This window comes from Rhinopithecus bieti, unplaced genomic scaffold, assembly GCF_001698545.2.
Source record: "Rhinopithecus bieti isolate Rb0 unplaced genomic scaffold, ASM169854v2 scaffold_20891, whole genome shotgun sequence".
Taxonomy (NCBI): domain Eukaryota; kingdom Metazoa; phylum Chordata; class Mammalia; order Primates; family Cercopithecidae; genus Rhinopithecus; species Rhinopithecus bieti.
The window spans coordinates 158,334-174,433 of NW_016810137.1; the positions used below are offsets into that span (position 1 = coordinate 158,334).

The 16,100-nt window shown below is 50.8% G+C and overlaps 1 protein-coding gene across 13 annotated transcripts in view; it reads right to left on the reverse strand.

The window, feature by feature from the left end:
• Positions 1-16,100, reverse strand: part of DENND2B (DENN domain containing 2B) — a 180,175-nt gene that overhangs the window by 25,098 nt on the left and 138,977 nt on the right. For all 13 annotated transcript variants that reach the window (XM_017891404.1, XM_017891405.1, XM_017891403.1 and 10 more), the window contains 2 exons: positions 12,037-13,296; positions 8,135-8,271 (listed from right to left, as the gene is read on the reverse strand). In XM_017891404.1, the coding sequence (XP_017746893.1) occupies positions 8,135-8,271; positions 12,037-13,296 (1,397 nt within the window). The remainder of the gene's footprint in view (positions 1-8,134; positions 8,272-12,036; positions 13,297-16,100) is intronic.

A 16,100-nucleotide genomic window follows, 5' to 3' on the forward strand; every position in this document is an offset into this window, starting at 1 on the left:
GCCAACCCCCCCCCACCCCCAGCCCAGCTCAGCCTGGCCTCTGCTTTATAAATTCAGAGATTGCACAAGACTGGCTCAGCCACCCCTGCCTGTGCCCAGTCAGAGGACAAAGCCAGCACCAAGAGTCTTTCCTTGGCTCCTTTCCCTCTGCTGCAAACACCCCCAAAAACACAGTTCAAGGTAGGAAGGGTTTTCAGGTCACATGGCTGTCCCTTCACCCAAGGCTCAGGGGATCTCCCTGGGGACCTACTTTGGAGGGTGGGCATGGAGGAACTCACAGAACTGTCGAGAGCAGAGCTTCACCAGGCCCCCCCCTCACCTACAGTGCCATTCAACAAGTCTTTTAGGGCAGGGTTTTGTGGTGTTCACCGAGGCAACCTTGGAACGGAACAGTGATTAGCAAGGAGGAAGTGTTCGGTAATGATCTGTTCAATGACTCTCCTACTGTAGTGTGTCTATTCCCTCTACCGCTGATCTCAGCAAAAAGAGAACCATCAACACTCCCCTTTTGGAATAAACTCTCCTGCTGTGACACAGGGGAGGTGTGAAAGGCTTGGAAGGAGTCTGGGCCAAAGGATGGGGGTGAGGGGAGTTCTTGCTTCTCAGGACTAGTTCTAAAATCTGTGGCAGCGGGCACTGTATTGGCATTACCAGAAAATCTCAGAGAAGTCCAAAACACAATCCCTGCCCTTCAAGATTTTGAGTGGCACTCCTTTCCACAAGACGTATATCTCCTGCCCCGACCCCTACAACATACACCTTTTCTAAAATACAGTAACAATATGGGCCAGGTCAGTCCTAGCTCGATCCTGGTGGCAGAATCCGTAGGGTGAACAGGTCCCAGGGGAACTCAGAACACAGCCCTCTCTGTACCCCTTTCCCCATCTTCCTGCTGCAGAGCAGGACTCACTCCAGCACCTCTGCTCAGCAGCAGGATTGAGCCTGGGTGACCACCGAGTCCCACACTTGTCCTACAGATGTCTGAATGTGCCTTACGCCCCAGAGGAACTCAGACCCCACTCCTCAGGAAGCAGGCAGAAGAAGGAGCTGGAGGACGAGAAACAAAGGCTGCCGAGAGTGACGCTTTCCTAGAGAGGGCACAGGAGGAAGCTTTCCTAGAGAGGGCACAGGAGGAAGCTTTCCTAGAGAGGGCACAGGAGAAGAGCCAACCCCTATATGCTTGCAGATCCCTCCATTTCCAAAGTGGAGCTCCTTCCACATTGAGGCATCAACTTATGCAGAATCACAACGAATTTAGGAAATGCTCTTTCAGAGTCAGGGGGCAGGTGTGAAGAAGGAATTTCAGTGACAGCTGAATAGACTGCAGTAGGAGTAATACAAATCTCTGTAAACTTATGAGTCAAAGATGGGTCACTGGGATTTGGGAATGGATTAAGTGATTCCCAACTCCAAGCAGAGTCCCCAGCAATGGAGCAGACCTTTTCCTGTAACACAGTCATGCTATTAAAATGACTTGTCTCCATTCCAGAGCCCTGACTAAGTGGAGCTGGCCCAGCAGCCCTGTCGCAAGAAGCCAAATAGCAAACCCAGCACCCCCTGCATGTTTTCTCCAGCCTACCCCACCGTGGGGCACTTAGGGAGGCGTTGGGGATGGATTCTCTACTTCTTGGTCCTTCCGCAACATATGTCCTGCAGGAGTGAGGGGGTGGGGGGACTAAGAAGGGAGAATGCCAGGACACAGTCTTCCTGATCCCCTAAAACAGGACCAGAGCATCACTGTCCACATCAGGGCAGGGAGAACATTGATGCCAAGCTCATCAAATCCTTGGGCTGCATGATCAGCCAGGGCCTTTATTATCATCCCCAACCTATAGTAAGCCTTGTCCCAATCCCAGGGGTTTCTCCAAGCCACTGACATTTGGGGTTGAGTAATTCTTGTTGTGGTAGACTGTCCTGTCCATTTTTAGGATGTTTAGTGGCAACCTTGGCTTCTATCCACCAGGAGACATTAGCATCTCCTTAGCTATAACAGCCCAAAATGTCTCCAGACACTGCCAGATGCTCTCTGGGGCGGAGAGAGGGAAGAAAGGAGGGAGAGAGAGGAAGGAAGGCAGGAAGGGAGGGAGGGAAGAGTGAAGCTGTCCCCCCACTGAGAACCACTGCTTTAGATAGAGCTTTCTAAACTTCCAATGGCTTCTGAGTGTGTGACGTGAGTCCCAAGACTAGCCCTCTTTTTTTCCATCCTTTCTTCCTTCACCTCACTCCCTCCTTCCTTCCTTCTTTTCACTACAGTAAGAGCTTTGAATATTGATACAAAATCCAAAGCTCCAAGAAAAAGGTGTAGGATACTGAGGCCCGGGGAAGTAATAGATGTACAAGGCTGGTGCACATCACTGACAACCCAGGGGAAAACAGCCAGCAACAGCAGGTTCTCAAGATAGGTCCTGTCTCTGGAAACTCGATTTCAGGAAGACCTGCTCCTGCCCAGCCCCTCGTGCCAGCCTCTCTTCTCCAGCAATGTTTAACATCCTCTCTGATGTAACAAAGCCACTAATCAGTTCTCCAGCAAATAGACGGCTGGCCCCAGCCCACACGCTGCCTCCCCAGCCTCAGCTTGGTCCCTTCACCACCCTAACTCATCTGCCACTCCCAGCTTCCTGGACCATTCCTGACTGCCCTGGAGGAGCTGTCTCAAATAGATTCTCCCAGTCATCTCTCCAAGTGGACAGGGGGCCAGGGGATGGAGACGCACAGAGACAAGTGGACCCTGAGTCCTGGACCACTAAACTGAACCAGCTGAGAGCAAATAAATATCAAAGCAATGGCTCAGAGTTGGAGGAGATGGTGGGCTGGGAAATGGTGCGCAGAACGTCCTACAGAGGACAGAGCTAAAGGAGCTAGGGCTGAATGGGAGATTCAGCAGGGGCATGAATGGGAGACAGGGAGCCTGGCAGATTGCAAATTTCTACCTGCATTCCTGCCCACACAGCTTTCTTGGGACAGTCCACACAACCCTTGGAGAGGGATGAAGAGGTGGACCCTCTTCCCTGAAGGCCTGGCCCTCAGCAGCCTCAGCTCATCAAGCCGAGCTGGAGAAGCCAGAAGTCTCAACCTTTCCCAGCTTGGATGACGAAATAAGGGACAAAGGCATCACCAAGAATTTCTGCTTTGCACTATTCTAAAAGGGGTTTGTCAGAGCCCAAAAGTGTCACACTAATCCTCTTAAAGGAAGAATCCAGCCCCTCTGGGCCCTGCTCCCACTCCTCCCCACAACCTCCCACTCCTCCCCACAACCTCCCACTCCTCCCCACAACCCTTCACTCCTCCCCATAACTCCTTTGGTCTTAACCACACATACAGCACTCCCCCACCCCAACCTAACTGGTAAAACCAGTTAGGAAAGGGGTGTGTGTATGTGCATAGGCACTGAGAATTTCTCCAAACACAGTCCTAAGCTTCCTGGACCACACCCATCACTAGGGTCCTGGGTCTGCAGCTTCCCTCCCCAACCTCCTCTGGTTCCAACCAGCTGTTTTTCCTGGTTCTCAGCCTTTTCCCCTCTCTCACACAGGACAGAAAGGGCCAGGCTAAGAGCCCAACTCCCCAGCAACAGATCAGATTGGGGCTCTAAGGGGCTGGCTGTTGCCCACCCTCCAAGACTTGACACCATTTCTCGACAGCCCCGGCACCTTCCCTGGGCTGCACCTCTTGGCTGTTTTGTTTCCCACTGCAACCTCCATCCCAGTGGGTGTCCTCTGCTCCTTACTGTTTCCCAGCCTGGGGGCAAATAAGGGAAGCAACCAGAGACAGTGGAGGCTCAAAAGGCTTTTGCAGTCCAGGCTGACTGGCCCGGTCCTCAGCTTACATCGCACTGAAGTTCTTGGAAATGCTCCCTCAGCCCAGGCTAGCTGATGGGAGTGGGAATCTGCAGGAATGCAGCTCAGGCGCCGAGGCCACTCCACATAACTCCTTAACAAGCTGCTTCCTTGGGTGCATTTTAAGTGTCAGGCTCAGAATGCAAACATAAGGCCTACGTAGAATAGCAGCATCTTCCAGGGGCAGATGTCAGATGGCACAGGCGAGAAATAGCAGCCCCAGGAAGCAGCAAGGCAGTAACTTTCTTTCCAAACTCCTTTTCTGCAAGTTAGCAGGGTAAACCTCAGTATTTTGGGAGTACCCCACCCCAGCTCCTCAGGCATCACGCCTAGTGTAGGCAGGAGGCCAGCAAACCCCCCACAACCCCCATTCGAGTCCACTGCTCACAGAGAGACACGTTTGTCTTGGGGCCAACTGGCCCTCCACCTCTGACAGACAGGACTCCAGTCCAATCACCAGGACCCAAGATGGAGATGAGCACTAGGCTCTCTGCCTCCCAACAGCTCCATCCCTGCGTGCCTGCAGGAGCCTGATCCAGCAGGGTCAGAGTCATCCGTCACCCCACAGAGCACAGGCTGGGCCCAGACCAGACAGACGGCTCCCAGGAAGTCCAAGCCACTGATCAGTCCGAGGCAAGACGGGAAACTGCCATTCTGAGTTCAGCAATAAGACACCCCCTGAAGCCTTGTGGGGAGCTCCAAACTCTCAGGCCTGCCCCCAGGGAATGAAAAAAGAAACCCACCAGAATCTAACAGAAAGGGACTGTTTTCCTCTGTATTTCCCTCTGACCTCCCTAGTCAGGTCCCAGAAATTCAGATTGGGCTGCTGTGGGGACATAAAAAAGGAAAACATGCACAGGGCACTGTCCTAACTGCAGACTCCGGAAACCACCCCACCACCCCACCAGGCCAAAGCAAAACCGAAACATCCGATGTAGTGTATTCCCAAACTGGTGCTTGGGTCGCTCCCCTCCCTTTCTCCCGCATCCTCTCCCTCTCTTCTTTCCTTGTCCTTTAAGTGTTCCAAAGATCCAGAAGCCAGGTGAGCAGTTACCTCTACCTTTTGCCCACACAGTGCTGACCCCTAGCTGTACTAAGCCACCCAAGAAGCAGCCAAGCTGCTCCCATATTTTTTTAACTCCTCATGCAACACCCAGAGTGGAAGAGAGTCCTCCCTAATGAGTGGGGAGGCCGCTCTGTTGCCCCACCCACTCCCTACCTCCTGTTGCAGGGAACATTCTCATTCACTCTAGTTTGGCAGAAACTGTACTGTGTCAGTTTGCTGCCCAGGACACTGGGAGCGCCCAGGACACTGGGAGCACCCAGTGTAGCTGCTGCTGTGGGCAGAGAGGACTGTGGTTTTCTGATGTCCCTTGACTATGCTGGGTGCTGGCAATCCTGTGGTCCTGCCGTTCTCCATTCTCTGAGAAGGATTTCCTGTGGGATATGTTCTTGGATCATCTGAACTGAAATTTGAGAAAGGGATGGCTTCAACCATTTCTCTCTGTCCAAAGTTCCACCATCCAGGGCTCTGTTCAGGACTTTTTGGGGCAATGTTTGGGGGGCAGAATTTTGGAAGAACTGAGCTGGCCAACAGAGCTGTTCCCAAGGCCTTCTTAGGTCAGGTTTGAGAGAAGGGAAAGAGGAGGGCAAGTGTGTCTAGGCCTCTGCCTACTCACTCATTCGGGAGGATTTTCTTCCACTCCAGGATGTTGGTATTGCACAAGGAGGTGAGAAATACAGGAGCAGCACTGGCTGCCTCTTGGGTGGCTGAGTAGAACTGGGGTATGGGCTGGAGTTGGGGCATCTTCCTTAACTGCCCACCTGGCTTCTGGATCTTTGGTTCTGATGCCCCTAGCTCTTGACCTCTGCTCTGGGTTGCCTGTGGGTACAAAGCTGTCTTTTCCCCAGGGATAAGGGAAAGGGCCTCCCTCCCCAAACTCTTTTGCTGTTCTAGGGACCTCACTCCTACAGTCTTCCAGCTGTGACCCAGTTTTACGTGACTACATACTATACACTCTGTTCCTGGGAAAGCAGTGTCCCTGCGGGTCCCGGCATGGCTGCTGTCTCCCCAGAAACGCTGGCCCAGCAAGTGGCAAGGAAACGGCTATGAAACCGATGGCTCAGATCAAATGAGGGAACAGATGGCCCTCTCTTCATAAGATTCCAGGCTTCTGAGCCAGCCGGGCACGGTGGCTCACGCCTGTAATCCCAGCACTTTGGGAGCCCGAGGCGGGTGGATCACGATGTCAGGAGATCAAGACCATCCTGGCTAACACGGTGAAACCCCGTCTCTACTAAAAAATACAAAAAACTAGCCGGGCGAGGTGGCGGGCGCCTGTAGTCCCAGCTGCTGGGGAGGCTGAGGCAGGAGAATGGCATGAACCCGGGAGGCGGAGCTTGCAGTGAGCTGAGATCACACCACTGCACTCCAGCCTGGGCGACAGAGTAAGACTCCGTCTCAAAAAAAAAAAAAAAAAAGATTCCAGGCTTCTGAGAATCTGGAGGGTTCTCTCTACCCCAGGCCACTTCTCTCTCTCATGTATTCACTAACAACACATTCTTCTGATTCAGGGCCCAAGACAGAGGCAAGACAGGGGCCCAGAGAGGGAGCCGGCAGGCAACACACAGCCTCTCTCCTCCCCACTAACCGACACTGACACCACACTTCACCTGAGCAGAATCAAAGCCCCTTACTGAAGAGGATGCTAACAGAATTGAAATGAACGCCAAACAAACAAAACAAAACAAAACAAAACAAAACAAAACAAAACAAAACAAATGTAACCCAGGCTACAGCATCTCTTTCATCTGATCCGTGAACACAAGTTTGCCAATACCATGTCTTCCCACCTGTTGGAAGACAAATCTCAATGGAATCTTGCATTTCTGCCCTTCTTCTGAACAAGAGGGACTGACAGTTCCAGACTATATTTTAAAGGGTATTTATACAGCAAACAGCCTTGGAAGACAGAGATAGTGTCTCCCTTCAGGGCAGAGGCAGATTTGTTTCCTGACCAGAATGATAAAGATAATGTTTCCTCCAAGGACCAAGGTTAGGCAGGCTTGCCAGCAGTCTCTGAAAAGACTGGGGTTTCCTATGCTTGGGCTCCCCAGCTGGGACATGGACCTGCAGTGTCTGCAGCTTCCACCTGGGCCTTCTCCACACTGCCCCATGGGACTTACGCACAAGGGGAAACCCGTGTGAACACGAAGCTCATGCTGCCTGCCGTGCCATGAGTAATAAAGTCCTTTGTGACCCAGGGGTCTCATGTCTTCTGCCAGCACCCATGAAACTAGGGCAATGAAACTTCTTAGCTTGTACAATGGACTGAATGTTTGTGTCCCCCAAAATTCCTATGTTGAAACCTAATCCCCAATGTGCTGGCATTTGTAGGTGAGGCCTCTGGGAGGTGATTAGGTCACGTGTGCAGGGCCTTCACCAATTAGGGCTCTTTTAAAAGAGACCCCAGAGAACTCCCTCTGCCCCTTCCACCACATAAGAACACAGAAAGAAGATGGCCATCTCTGACCAGGTAGCAGGCCTGCACCAGACACTCAGTCTTATTTAATTCTAACAACAACCTTATGAAGTATTATTACTTTTTTTTTTTTTTGAGATGGAGTTTTGCTCATATTGCCCAGGCTGGAGTGCAACGGCGTGATCTCAGCTCCCTGCAACCTCGGTCTCCTGGGTTCAAGCGATTCTCCTGCCTTAGCCTCCCTAGTAGCTGGGATTACAGGCGCCCCCCACCATGCTCAGCTAATTTTTTGTATTTTTAGTAGAGACGGAGGCTGGTCTCGAACTCCTGACCTTAGGTGATCCACCAACCTCAGCCTCCAAAGTGCTGGGATTACAGGCATGAGCCACCATGCCCGGCTCGAAATGTTATTACTATTACTGTTGTTGTTAATATAGTCACATCATCATTTTATAAGAGAAAAACAGAGTCTTCACAAAAGTTAAGTGATTTGCCTTAAGGACACACAGCTAAGGAAGAGGGCCTGTTGGACTTCAAAGTCTTCCAAAAATAAAGGAAAGGAATGATGTCGTTTTCTCCTTCTCATGTCCCCAAACGTCCTTTGGATTTCAGTTCATTCAAGAGCCAGGCTTTTAATCACAAAGCCGCTCTGTCTTTGCTAAGGTGCTTCGCCCGATGTCCCATTTCCAGGAGGAGTTCCAGAAGGTGGGACCATGCCTGCCCACAGTGAAGGAGGTCAATCTAGGTGTTTCCTCCTGTTCCTGTTCTTCTGTAGCCCCCTGAGATGACCCAGCCGCCACCTCTGCCATTGCTTACCCACAATATCTTCATAGGCATTTTCTTCTAAAGTGCTTTTGGATCCAAACTTGGGTTGGTTCTCAGTACCATTCTCAGTGGGGGAAGAGGGGTACAGGGACTGGAGACTGGATGCATCCTCAAACTCAAAGGATTTTCTGTGGATAATAAGAGCAAGAGTCATTCCTGCTGAATCAGATCTCTGCTGCCTTGCTGGGGAATGTCCGTGGCAACAGCAAAGACCACAGGCCTCCTCATAAAGCCAGCTTCTGAAAGAACATCAAGGCAGGTCCAAACTTACCCCCAAATTAAGAGACAGGTGGTGTGAAAGGCCCCAGCCTGGGTGCCTGCGATGCGCCTTTCCCGAATAATACCGCTATTAGGTAACAACTACTACCCCAGCTTAAAAGCATGCTGTTCCAGGTACTGCATCCAATGCACCTTTACATGTGTTACCTCAGTAATCTTCACAACAGTGCCACCAGTATTGTGACATCTTGTGAAAGAGGAGACGGAAGTGACAGAGGCATGATTCTCCCAGGTGATGTCTCACTCCAGGGCCTGAGCTGTCGACTATTAATTTTGGCCTCAAGCCCTAGAGAATATCCTCCTTGAGAAGTGTCTGTGATTACACTGGAATCGAGTGCCTGGTCTGCCTCTGGGGTCTCACATCCTCATCTGCATCCTAGCCAGGGACTCCTGCCATTGCACTAAGCAGGTAGGAAGGCTCAACACTGGGAGGGTCCCACTCAGGGCTGTCAGGGGGTTGGAAAAGCAGTCGTTGCTGGGTGGTTTGTTGAAGCAGGAAGGGCTGAGCCCTTAAAACAAATAAGACCATTGCCAAGGTGGAGCTGGGAGGACAATTTGCAGTCAGAAGCTGCTTCCAAGACCCAGCTTCCCTTCAGCTAGTAGTTTGCTCCTTTCCATCCCTTGGACAACCTTCCTCTCTACTGTACAATTTCAAGACCACAGCTTGCTGTCTCCTAAGACTCCCTGAGCCTACAGCACTCTCTGCTCCTCTCCTTCATCTGAGAGGTACATCCCTCATCTGAGACCCCAACTGCATCCTCTCCCTCTCCAAGGTAAGTCCCCGCAGGCTCCTGGGGAGGGAGGGAAGGCAATGCACTGACTGGATCCCTCCTCCCACCCATGAACACCTCCTCTTCTTTCAGGCACCATCAGATCTTTCAGCCAAGAGGCCTTTTTCTCTTGTTTCCTAACAGCTTCTCCTGAGAGTCCTACCGTGCAGGGAAAGGGCTAAAAGTGTCCTGAAGGCTATAGCTTGTTCTTAGCTTGCCTGTCCCTGCCCTGCCCCAAGCACTCAACACAACCAAACACTCTTTATATTGGCATCTCCTCCCTGTGCCTCTATGACACATTCCCTCCTGGCTTTCAGCTTTTCTTTTCAACTCCTGGCCACTACTTTTCAGGCTCTTATGAGGGGTTCTCCTTTTCCATTTGCTTTTTAAGTGTCCGGGTCTCTCAGAGTTCTGTCTTAAAAACTCTTTCTCACTCTGCACTTTCTAGGGACCAAATATCCATGGGCCATTGCCATATCTACCATCTCTATCTTGATGACTCCCAAATTTCTGTCTTTGGCCCAGATTCTTAACTAGATAAACATCCAATGGCTGAGCACAGTGGTTTGCAAATGTTGGCCCAGGACCAGAGTTAGTGTGACAGCAAGTTTTCTTTGGCATATACAGTAGACTCAGCATCATATGCAGGTAGCCCTCAAGTCAGTAAATAAGACACAAATCATATTCAGTCAAATTATCCTTGAAAATCCCCCAGGAAGGTGTCATACTGAGGACCAACATGCCATCTCTCATTAAAACTAATAGTTTCTCCCCAGGAATTTTTTTTTTTCTTTTTTCTTTTTTTTTTTTTTTTTTTTTTGGCTGAATGCCAGAAGAAACACTTGGCTTGCATTTTACACACACACACACACACACACACACACACACACACACACATATTTTTTTTTGCAAGATAAGGTCTTGTGCTGTTGCCCAGGCTAGAGTGCAGTGGTATGATCATACCCACTGTATCCTCAACCTCCTAGGCTCAAGCTATCCTCCCTCCTCAGCCTCCCAAGTAGCTGGGACTACTGGCACATGCCAACACTCCAGCTAATTTTTAAATTTTTTTGTAAAGATGGGGTCTCATTATGTTGCCCAGGCTGTCTTGAACTCCTGGTCTTAAATGATCCTCCCACTTTAGCCTCCCAAAGTGCTGGGATTACAGGTGTGAGCCATCTCACCTGGACTGCTTTTTTTTTTTTAAAAATAAAAAAGTATATTAAATGTAAGAATCACACTTGGTATAACAGACACAAACTTACCATCTCCACTCCTCATGGAACGTGTTCACCATGTGAAACGGCATACAGAACAGACTGCACTTCTGGAGCTGTTTCTCTTTTTCCAAGAGCACAGATTTAAGTTTGCTAAGTTAATTCTCACACCAAGGGACTCCTCCACACACGGTATATGTGTGTATATATTATATATAAATGCAGTGTGGGGTGGAGTATGTGTAAAACCTTCAGGCTGATGAACTCTCCCCCCACTCCCTTTGGTCACTTAGTCAACTGCTTTTGGCTCTTCTAAATTTAGCTTAGCAACTCCCTCTATGAGGAGCCTCCCTTCTCTCCCCCATCTAACTCAGATGCCCCTTCTCTGGGTCTCTGCGGCCTCCTGCACTGCCATGAGTTATGGTACATATGACATTATCTATAATTTATCTGTGCACCAGACCACGAAGTCCTTGAATGGAAGAACCATGTCCTATTTGCCTCTGCATCCTCTTGACCAGCACACTCTCGGTGCACAGCAGGCTCTAGATGAATGTTTATATAAATGGATGAATAAGGACAAAGCAAACACTCTTGGCAGGCCGTTTAAGAATTAAAGAGCCAGTGAGAATTCTGAGGTGGACTCAAACATGGGATTACCCTTAGCCATGGGCTGTTCCGGCTCGGGGGTCTGAATCTTTGAAATTTCTTCCTTTCTGCACATGGCAGGAAAGTTTATATATAAGATGGGATATGTTAGATGAAGCCTGAAGTGTGGGGACAGACTAAAGAATCCCCAGAAGTGAAACAAACCTGAATACCCATCTGTCGTGGGGTTAGATGAGAAAGGCAGTAAGATGTAGGAGGATAAGTATTCCAAAGGAAGCTCACTCCCAGCCTACCCTGATTCAGAGAATAAGACGCCTGCCAGCTTTCACCAATTCCAACAGCTCCAGCTCCAAGTTACTGGGGAGACAGCCCTTGGTAATCTGGGTTTAGAAATCCTGAGACTGACCAGGAAACCAACGTGAGCCTTGGAACAGGCTCATTCCTGTTTTACTCCTTTATTCATCAATCTCCCCAATAATCCCCTCTTGATATAGGCCCAGGGTTCGTATATGGCCCGGAGGCCCTCAGGAAAGAGGGAATTGTGTTAAATTTGCCGGTACTACCATGTTAATGACAAAATGCAGTATTCAGATAATGCTTCATTCAAAGAAAATAATGTCTAATGCTGGTACTTCAGGTGGTAGGGAGGCTAAGATCCTACTAGTCCACAAAGGACTGCCTGATTTACCTACTCCCGACAGAGGACTGAGGAAGCTCCGACAGGGGCAGGACACAGCCCAGCTCTAACCCCAAAGGCCAAATCCAGCCAATACCTTCAGTGACTAGCACTCAGGTCCCAAGTATCCTGTAAGCATTCCCACTCATGTCAAGTATCTTGTAAGAGCAGAACAATCTCATTTTTCACTACAACTACCACCTAACAATTATTCAGTACTTCAGGGCTTACGAAGCACTACTGATTGTGACCCACCCTACAATCTGTGTTTGCACTGTCCATTTAAAATTTAAAAGAAAACCACGGTATTCCGCTACAACATACCGGAGGCACATGCATTACCTGCTCTGGGACTTGCGGTGACCACGAATGTCCTTCTTGGGTCTCCGGGTGACAGGCGGGGCTGGGGTGGAGGGCAAGGGGGGTGGAGCAGCAGGTGTGGGTGAAGGAGGTAGACCATTGCTGGGCTTACTCTTGGGCTTCTTGTCAGCCTCGTATTCAAAGGTGCGCTTGGGTTTGGGGACAGGGTTCACAGTGGGATCGGGGGAACTCTTCGATGGCAGCCGCTGGGAGCTAGGGCTATTTCCAGGGGTCCCGGGTTTAGTGGAACCACTGCCTTCCCTCTCTGGGGGTGGGCCCGCCTCCCCGCCAACTCCAGCCACTCCGACTGCCCGGCTGCCAGCGCTCACACTCGCGCCCCCTGCCGGCTCCTCCAAGACGCCCAAGGTTCCAGTCTTCCTTTTCCCCCTGTCCACGCTGTAGCAGCTGCTGGGGAGCTGCGGGAGCCCCCGGCCTGGCTGCTCCTTCAGGGCCTGTTCAATTTTCTGGATCCGGCTCAGCACTGCTGAGCTCTCCTTCCTGCTGCCATGGCCCCTGAGGAAGGCGCTGGGCTCACTCCGGCCCAGCCGTTTCTCCAGCCGGTAGAAAGAGTCCCGGACAGGGAGCGCCTCTCCCTCCTCCTCAGTTTCTGGGTAGGAACACTCGGAGAAGGTCCTGCTCATCCTCCGGAGGCCCTTGAAATCAAAGGTCTTTTCTGAGCTGCAGGGGGACGGCACCACGCTGGGACAGCCCAGGCTAGGGCAGTCCTCACTGGCCGCCCACTCGCCCCCAGAGCCCTCCCGCTTCTCTCCACACATGCTCATCCTGGGCGACGCCTCTCGGCGACCTTCCCATGCTGAGATCTTCTCCCGGATGCCCAGGCTGTGGGCGCGGGTACCGGTACGGGTCAGCAAGACGCCCCGGGGGCCAGCCGCTGGCCCCGGGAATGGCGTGCTCTGGGCAAGGGGGAGGCAGGCAGCTACCCCTGCTACATCCTGGGCTGCGCCTTGGACATTCTCCTTCTGGGCTTCTCTCTTGCACGCCGAAGGGCTTCTGTCCAAATAACCGAAGCTGGTGGTCTTGAGGGGACAGGTAGGTGGGGAAGTATCTGGGGAGGGATCTTCTGGATTCTGGGGTGAAGGAGCTGGGGGGTGCCGGTCCTTGAGGAGCACCCGGGAGCTGGAGTGGCTGGGGTACCTGCAGGCTGAGGTTTCACTATCACTGAGTGGGTAGATGGGACTCCTTGGTGGGGAAAGAACTGGAGGTGGAGAGACTGACTGAGACCTGGGGGCAAAACAAAACAAAGGAAAAGAAAAAATGGCAGTGAGTGGCTGACCAACCAGAGGCATCCTGTTTCATTCCTACAGAACTCAGCATCTTTTTCCTGGAGGACTCAAAGAGTATTCTATTCAAGTAATGTACCTTGAAGGCTGTCTTCAAGGAGAGCAATAGCTCCTTAATCACAGCAGGCCAAACTCAACAGGCCTCTCTGCCCAAACCATCCCCAAGCACCCTGAGTAATGTCTGAAACACCTGTTCTGTGCCAACTGAGAGTATCCCAAGAGTCTACATCTGCCAAAAGGAGGACAGAAAGCCCAGTGGTGTGCTGCGACATGCTTAACAACCAGTTCTCAGAAGGTGTGGTGGCTCACACCTGTAATCCCACCACTTAGGGAGGCAGAGGCAAGAAGATTGCATGAGCTCAGCAGTTCAAGACCAGCCTGGGCAACATAGTGAGACTCTGTGTATGGCAAAAAGAGGGAAAAAGGGACCAAAAAACCCAAAACCAAACAAGTTTCAACAACCGGCTGTCTGGGGGCAACAGCAGATTGGTAGCACTTGCCAATGTTGGTAGTATAAATATTCCAACTCTGGCTGAGTTACCAATGTGACGTCATTGGCTGTGGAGTTCAGAAGAGATGCCACTGATCAGCTCTTGTGAACTGGTGCAAGACGGTTCTCCAACACCACTCCCAAACCCTTTGATTTTTCCCCTTAACAAGCCTCTGTCTCCCCTGGGACTTCTGCTACTAGACCTACGTCGCTTCTTCATGTTGGGTTCTGACAAGAATTAGAATCCCTGGGGGCCTCAGAAAGGTCAGAAGGGCCCCTCAGGAAAGAGTCTTTTCCACTCTGTCAAGGAGGAAGCCAATGGGGTGGGGAGACCAACTCCTTAAGCAGCTCCACCCTCCAGCAGTGGCATCACAGCCAATAAGCACCCACCATGTCCCAGCTCCAAATCTACATGCAGATCTTGGCAAATACCAGGAACAGTTCTGAATAAATGTTTTTACATATGTTAACTCGTTTAATCTTCCTGAAAATTCTGTGAGGTTATTGTGTTTATTGTCTTCATTTTACAAATAAAAAACACTAAGGCACAGAAAGATTTAACATCTCATCCAAGGTCACTCAGCTGGTAAGTGAAACCAGGACATGAACTTCCACTACACTGGGCTGCCTCTCTGAAGAGGCAGCAGTGCCTCTGCCACTTTCTGAACCGCCAGGGCCCTGAGGCAGCTCTACAGAAATCCCCACAGCACTTGGCACACCCCTGCCACAGCACTTGTATCAAGGGACTTCTTGGTCTTCCCTACTAGACCATGGTTTCTTCCAGGCCCAGGGACAAACAGACAGTGTCTGGAAGGTACTCAGTGAATGATGAACAGCAAAAGGAAGGGAAAGGTGAGCTTATTGAAGAAAACCATGAGCATACTTCCTCTTGGGCACATTTTGCTACTTGTCTACTAGTGCAACCACTGTCAACTTTCAGAATTCTTTACAAATAGTTTCAGTTCAAAAACAACAGGATTTGCCAACACTGCACAGTACAAGGCCTACCTGACCCTAAGGCCGTGGCCCTCAGCTCTGGGCTGCCTAGCCTCTCAGGCTCCGGAATGCCATGCCACCCACAGGAAGGCAGCCAGCTGCCCCTGAGCCAGGCTGCTGTCACTGCTTGCTCACACACAGAAAACTGGAGCTTGGGTGAGTCAGGGATTGGCTGACAATTCCCTGCTGGGTCACAGGCCTCTGGCTGCCCCCTATCAACAGGAAACCTCAACATGCTTAAGTTGTTTTTCAAAGGGCAAGTCAAACAAGGGCCATCCCATGTGTATATGGGCACAGATGAGAGAAATGCAGTGCCCAGCCAAGCCGATGACCAAAGAGGCTCTGCTCAGTAAGGAGGTGTGAACAGAGTAAGCCCCGGCACTCCCTGGGGTAGGGAGCGGCAGGGCAAGGCACCAGGCTTGAGGCGGGGGGAGATCCCAACTTCCTCACAACTGATGGAGGCCTCATGTCTCTCTTATTTTATAGAACCATAAATACAAAAAGGCCATCAGTCTAGCCCCTAAGTGAATGAGTGCCTGTGCTACACAAAGGACTCTGTTTTAGTTCTCAACTGAAGATGCATTTGACAGAGGACAATTTCATTTGTTTCTTCATTCAACAAATACTTAGTGAGCACCTACTCTATGCTAGGCCTGTTCTAGGAGCTAGATATAAGAATAAACAAAACAGACAAATTCATATCCTCATGAAGCTTATATTCTACTGGGAGATGGTAGGCACCTAATGAGACTCACAATCTCTTGGGAAGACTTTTTAAACTATACCTGCCTCACCTGCTCAGGCACTTTGATATGTGGTTCCCTAGGGCTGGGTCTTCCCAGCTGCCCAGGAGAGAATTCACCAGTCCATGGAACCACTGTTACTTATGGTAGTGTGGGGCATGGCTCCTTGGGATAGGAAAATGATTCAGGGCCTCTGGTCCATGTGACCCCAGCATGCTTTCAGAAAGAATGATTCTGTAACTTCCCTTAGTGGTTCCAGCACAAATAAATCCACACAGGTTAAGAACTTTCTCTCAATGCCTACCCCGCTTGAACTGAGGTTTCATTTCTCTCCTCTCATGCAGCATAAAGTAGAGAGTAAACTGTCCCTTTCCTCTGAAGGCCCTGTCTTTGGTTTCACTGCTGACCTGGGGCCCATAGCTTCACATGCTACCCTTGCCCCGGCCTCCCCACAGGCCACGCCCAGTGCACTGCGCCACAGAGGAGCTGCCCTTACTGACTTGGAGCCCAGGAGCC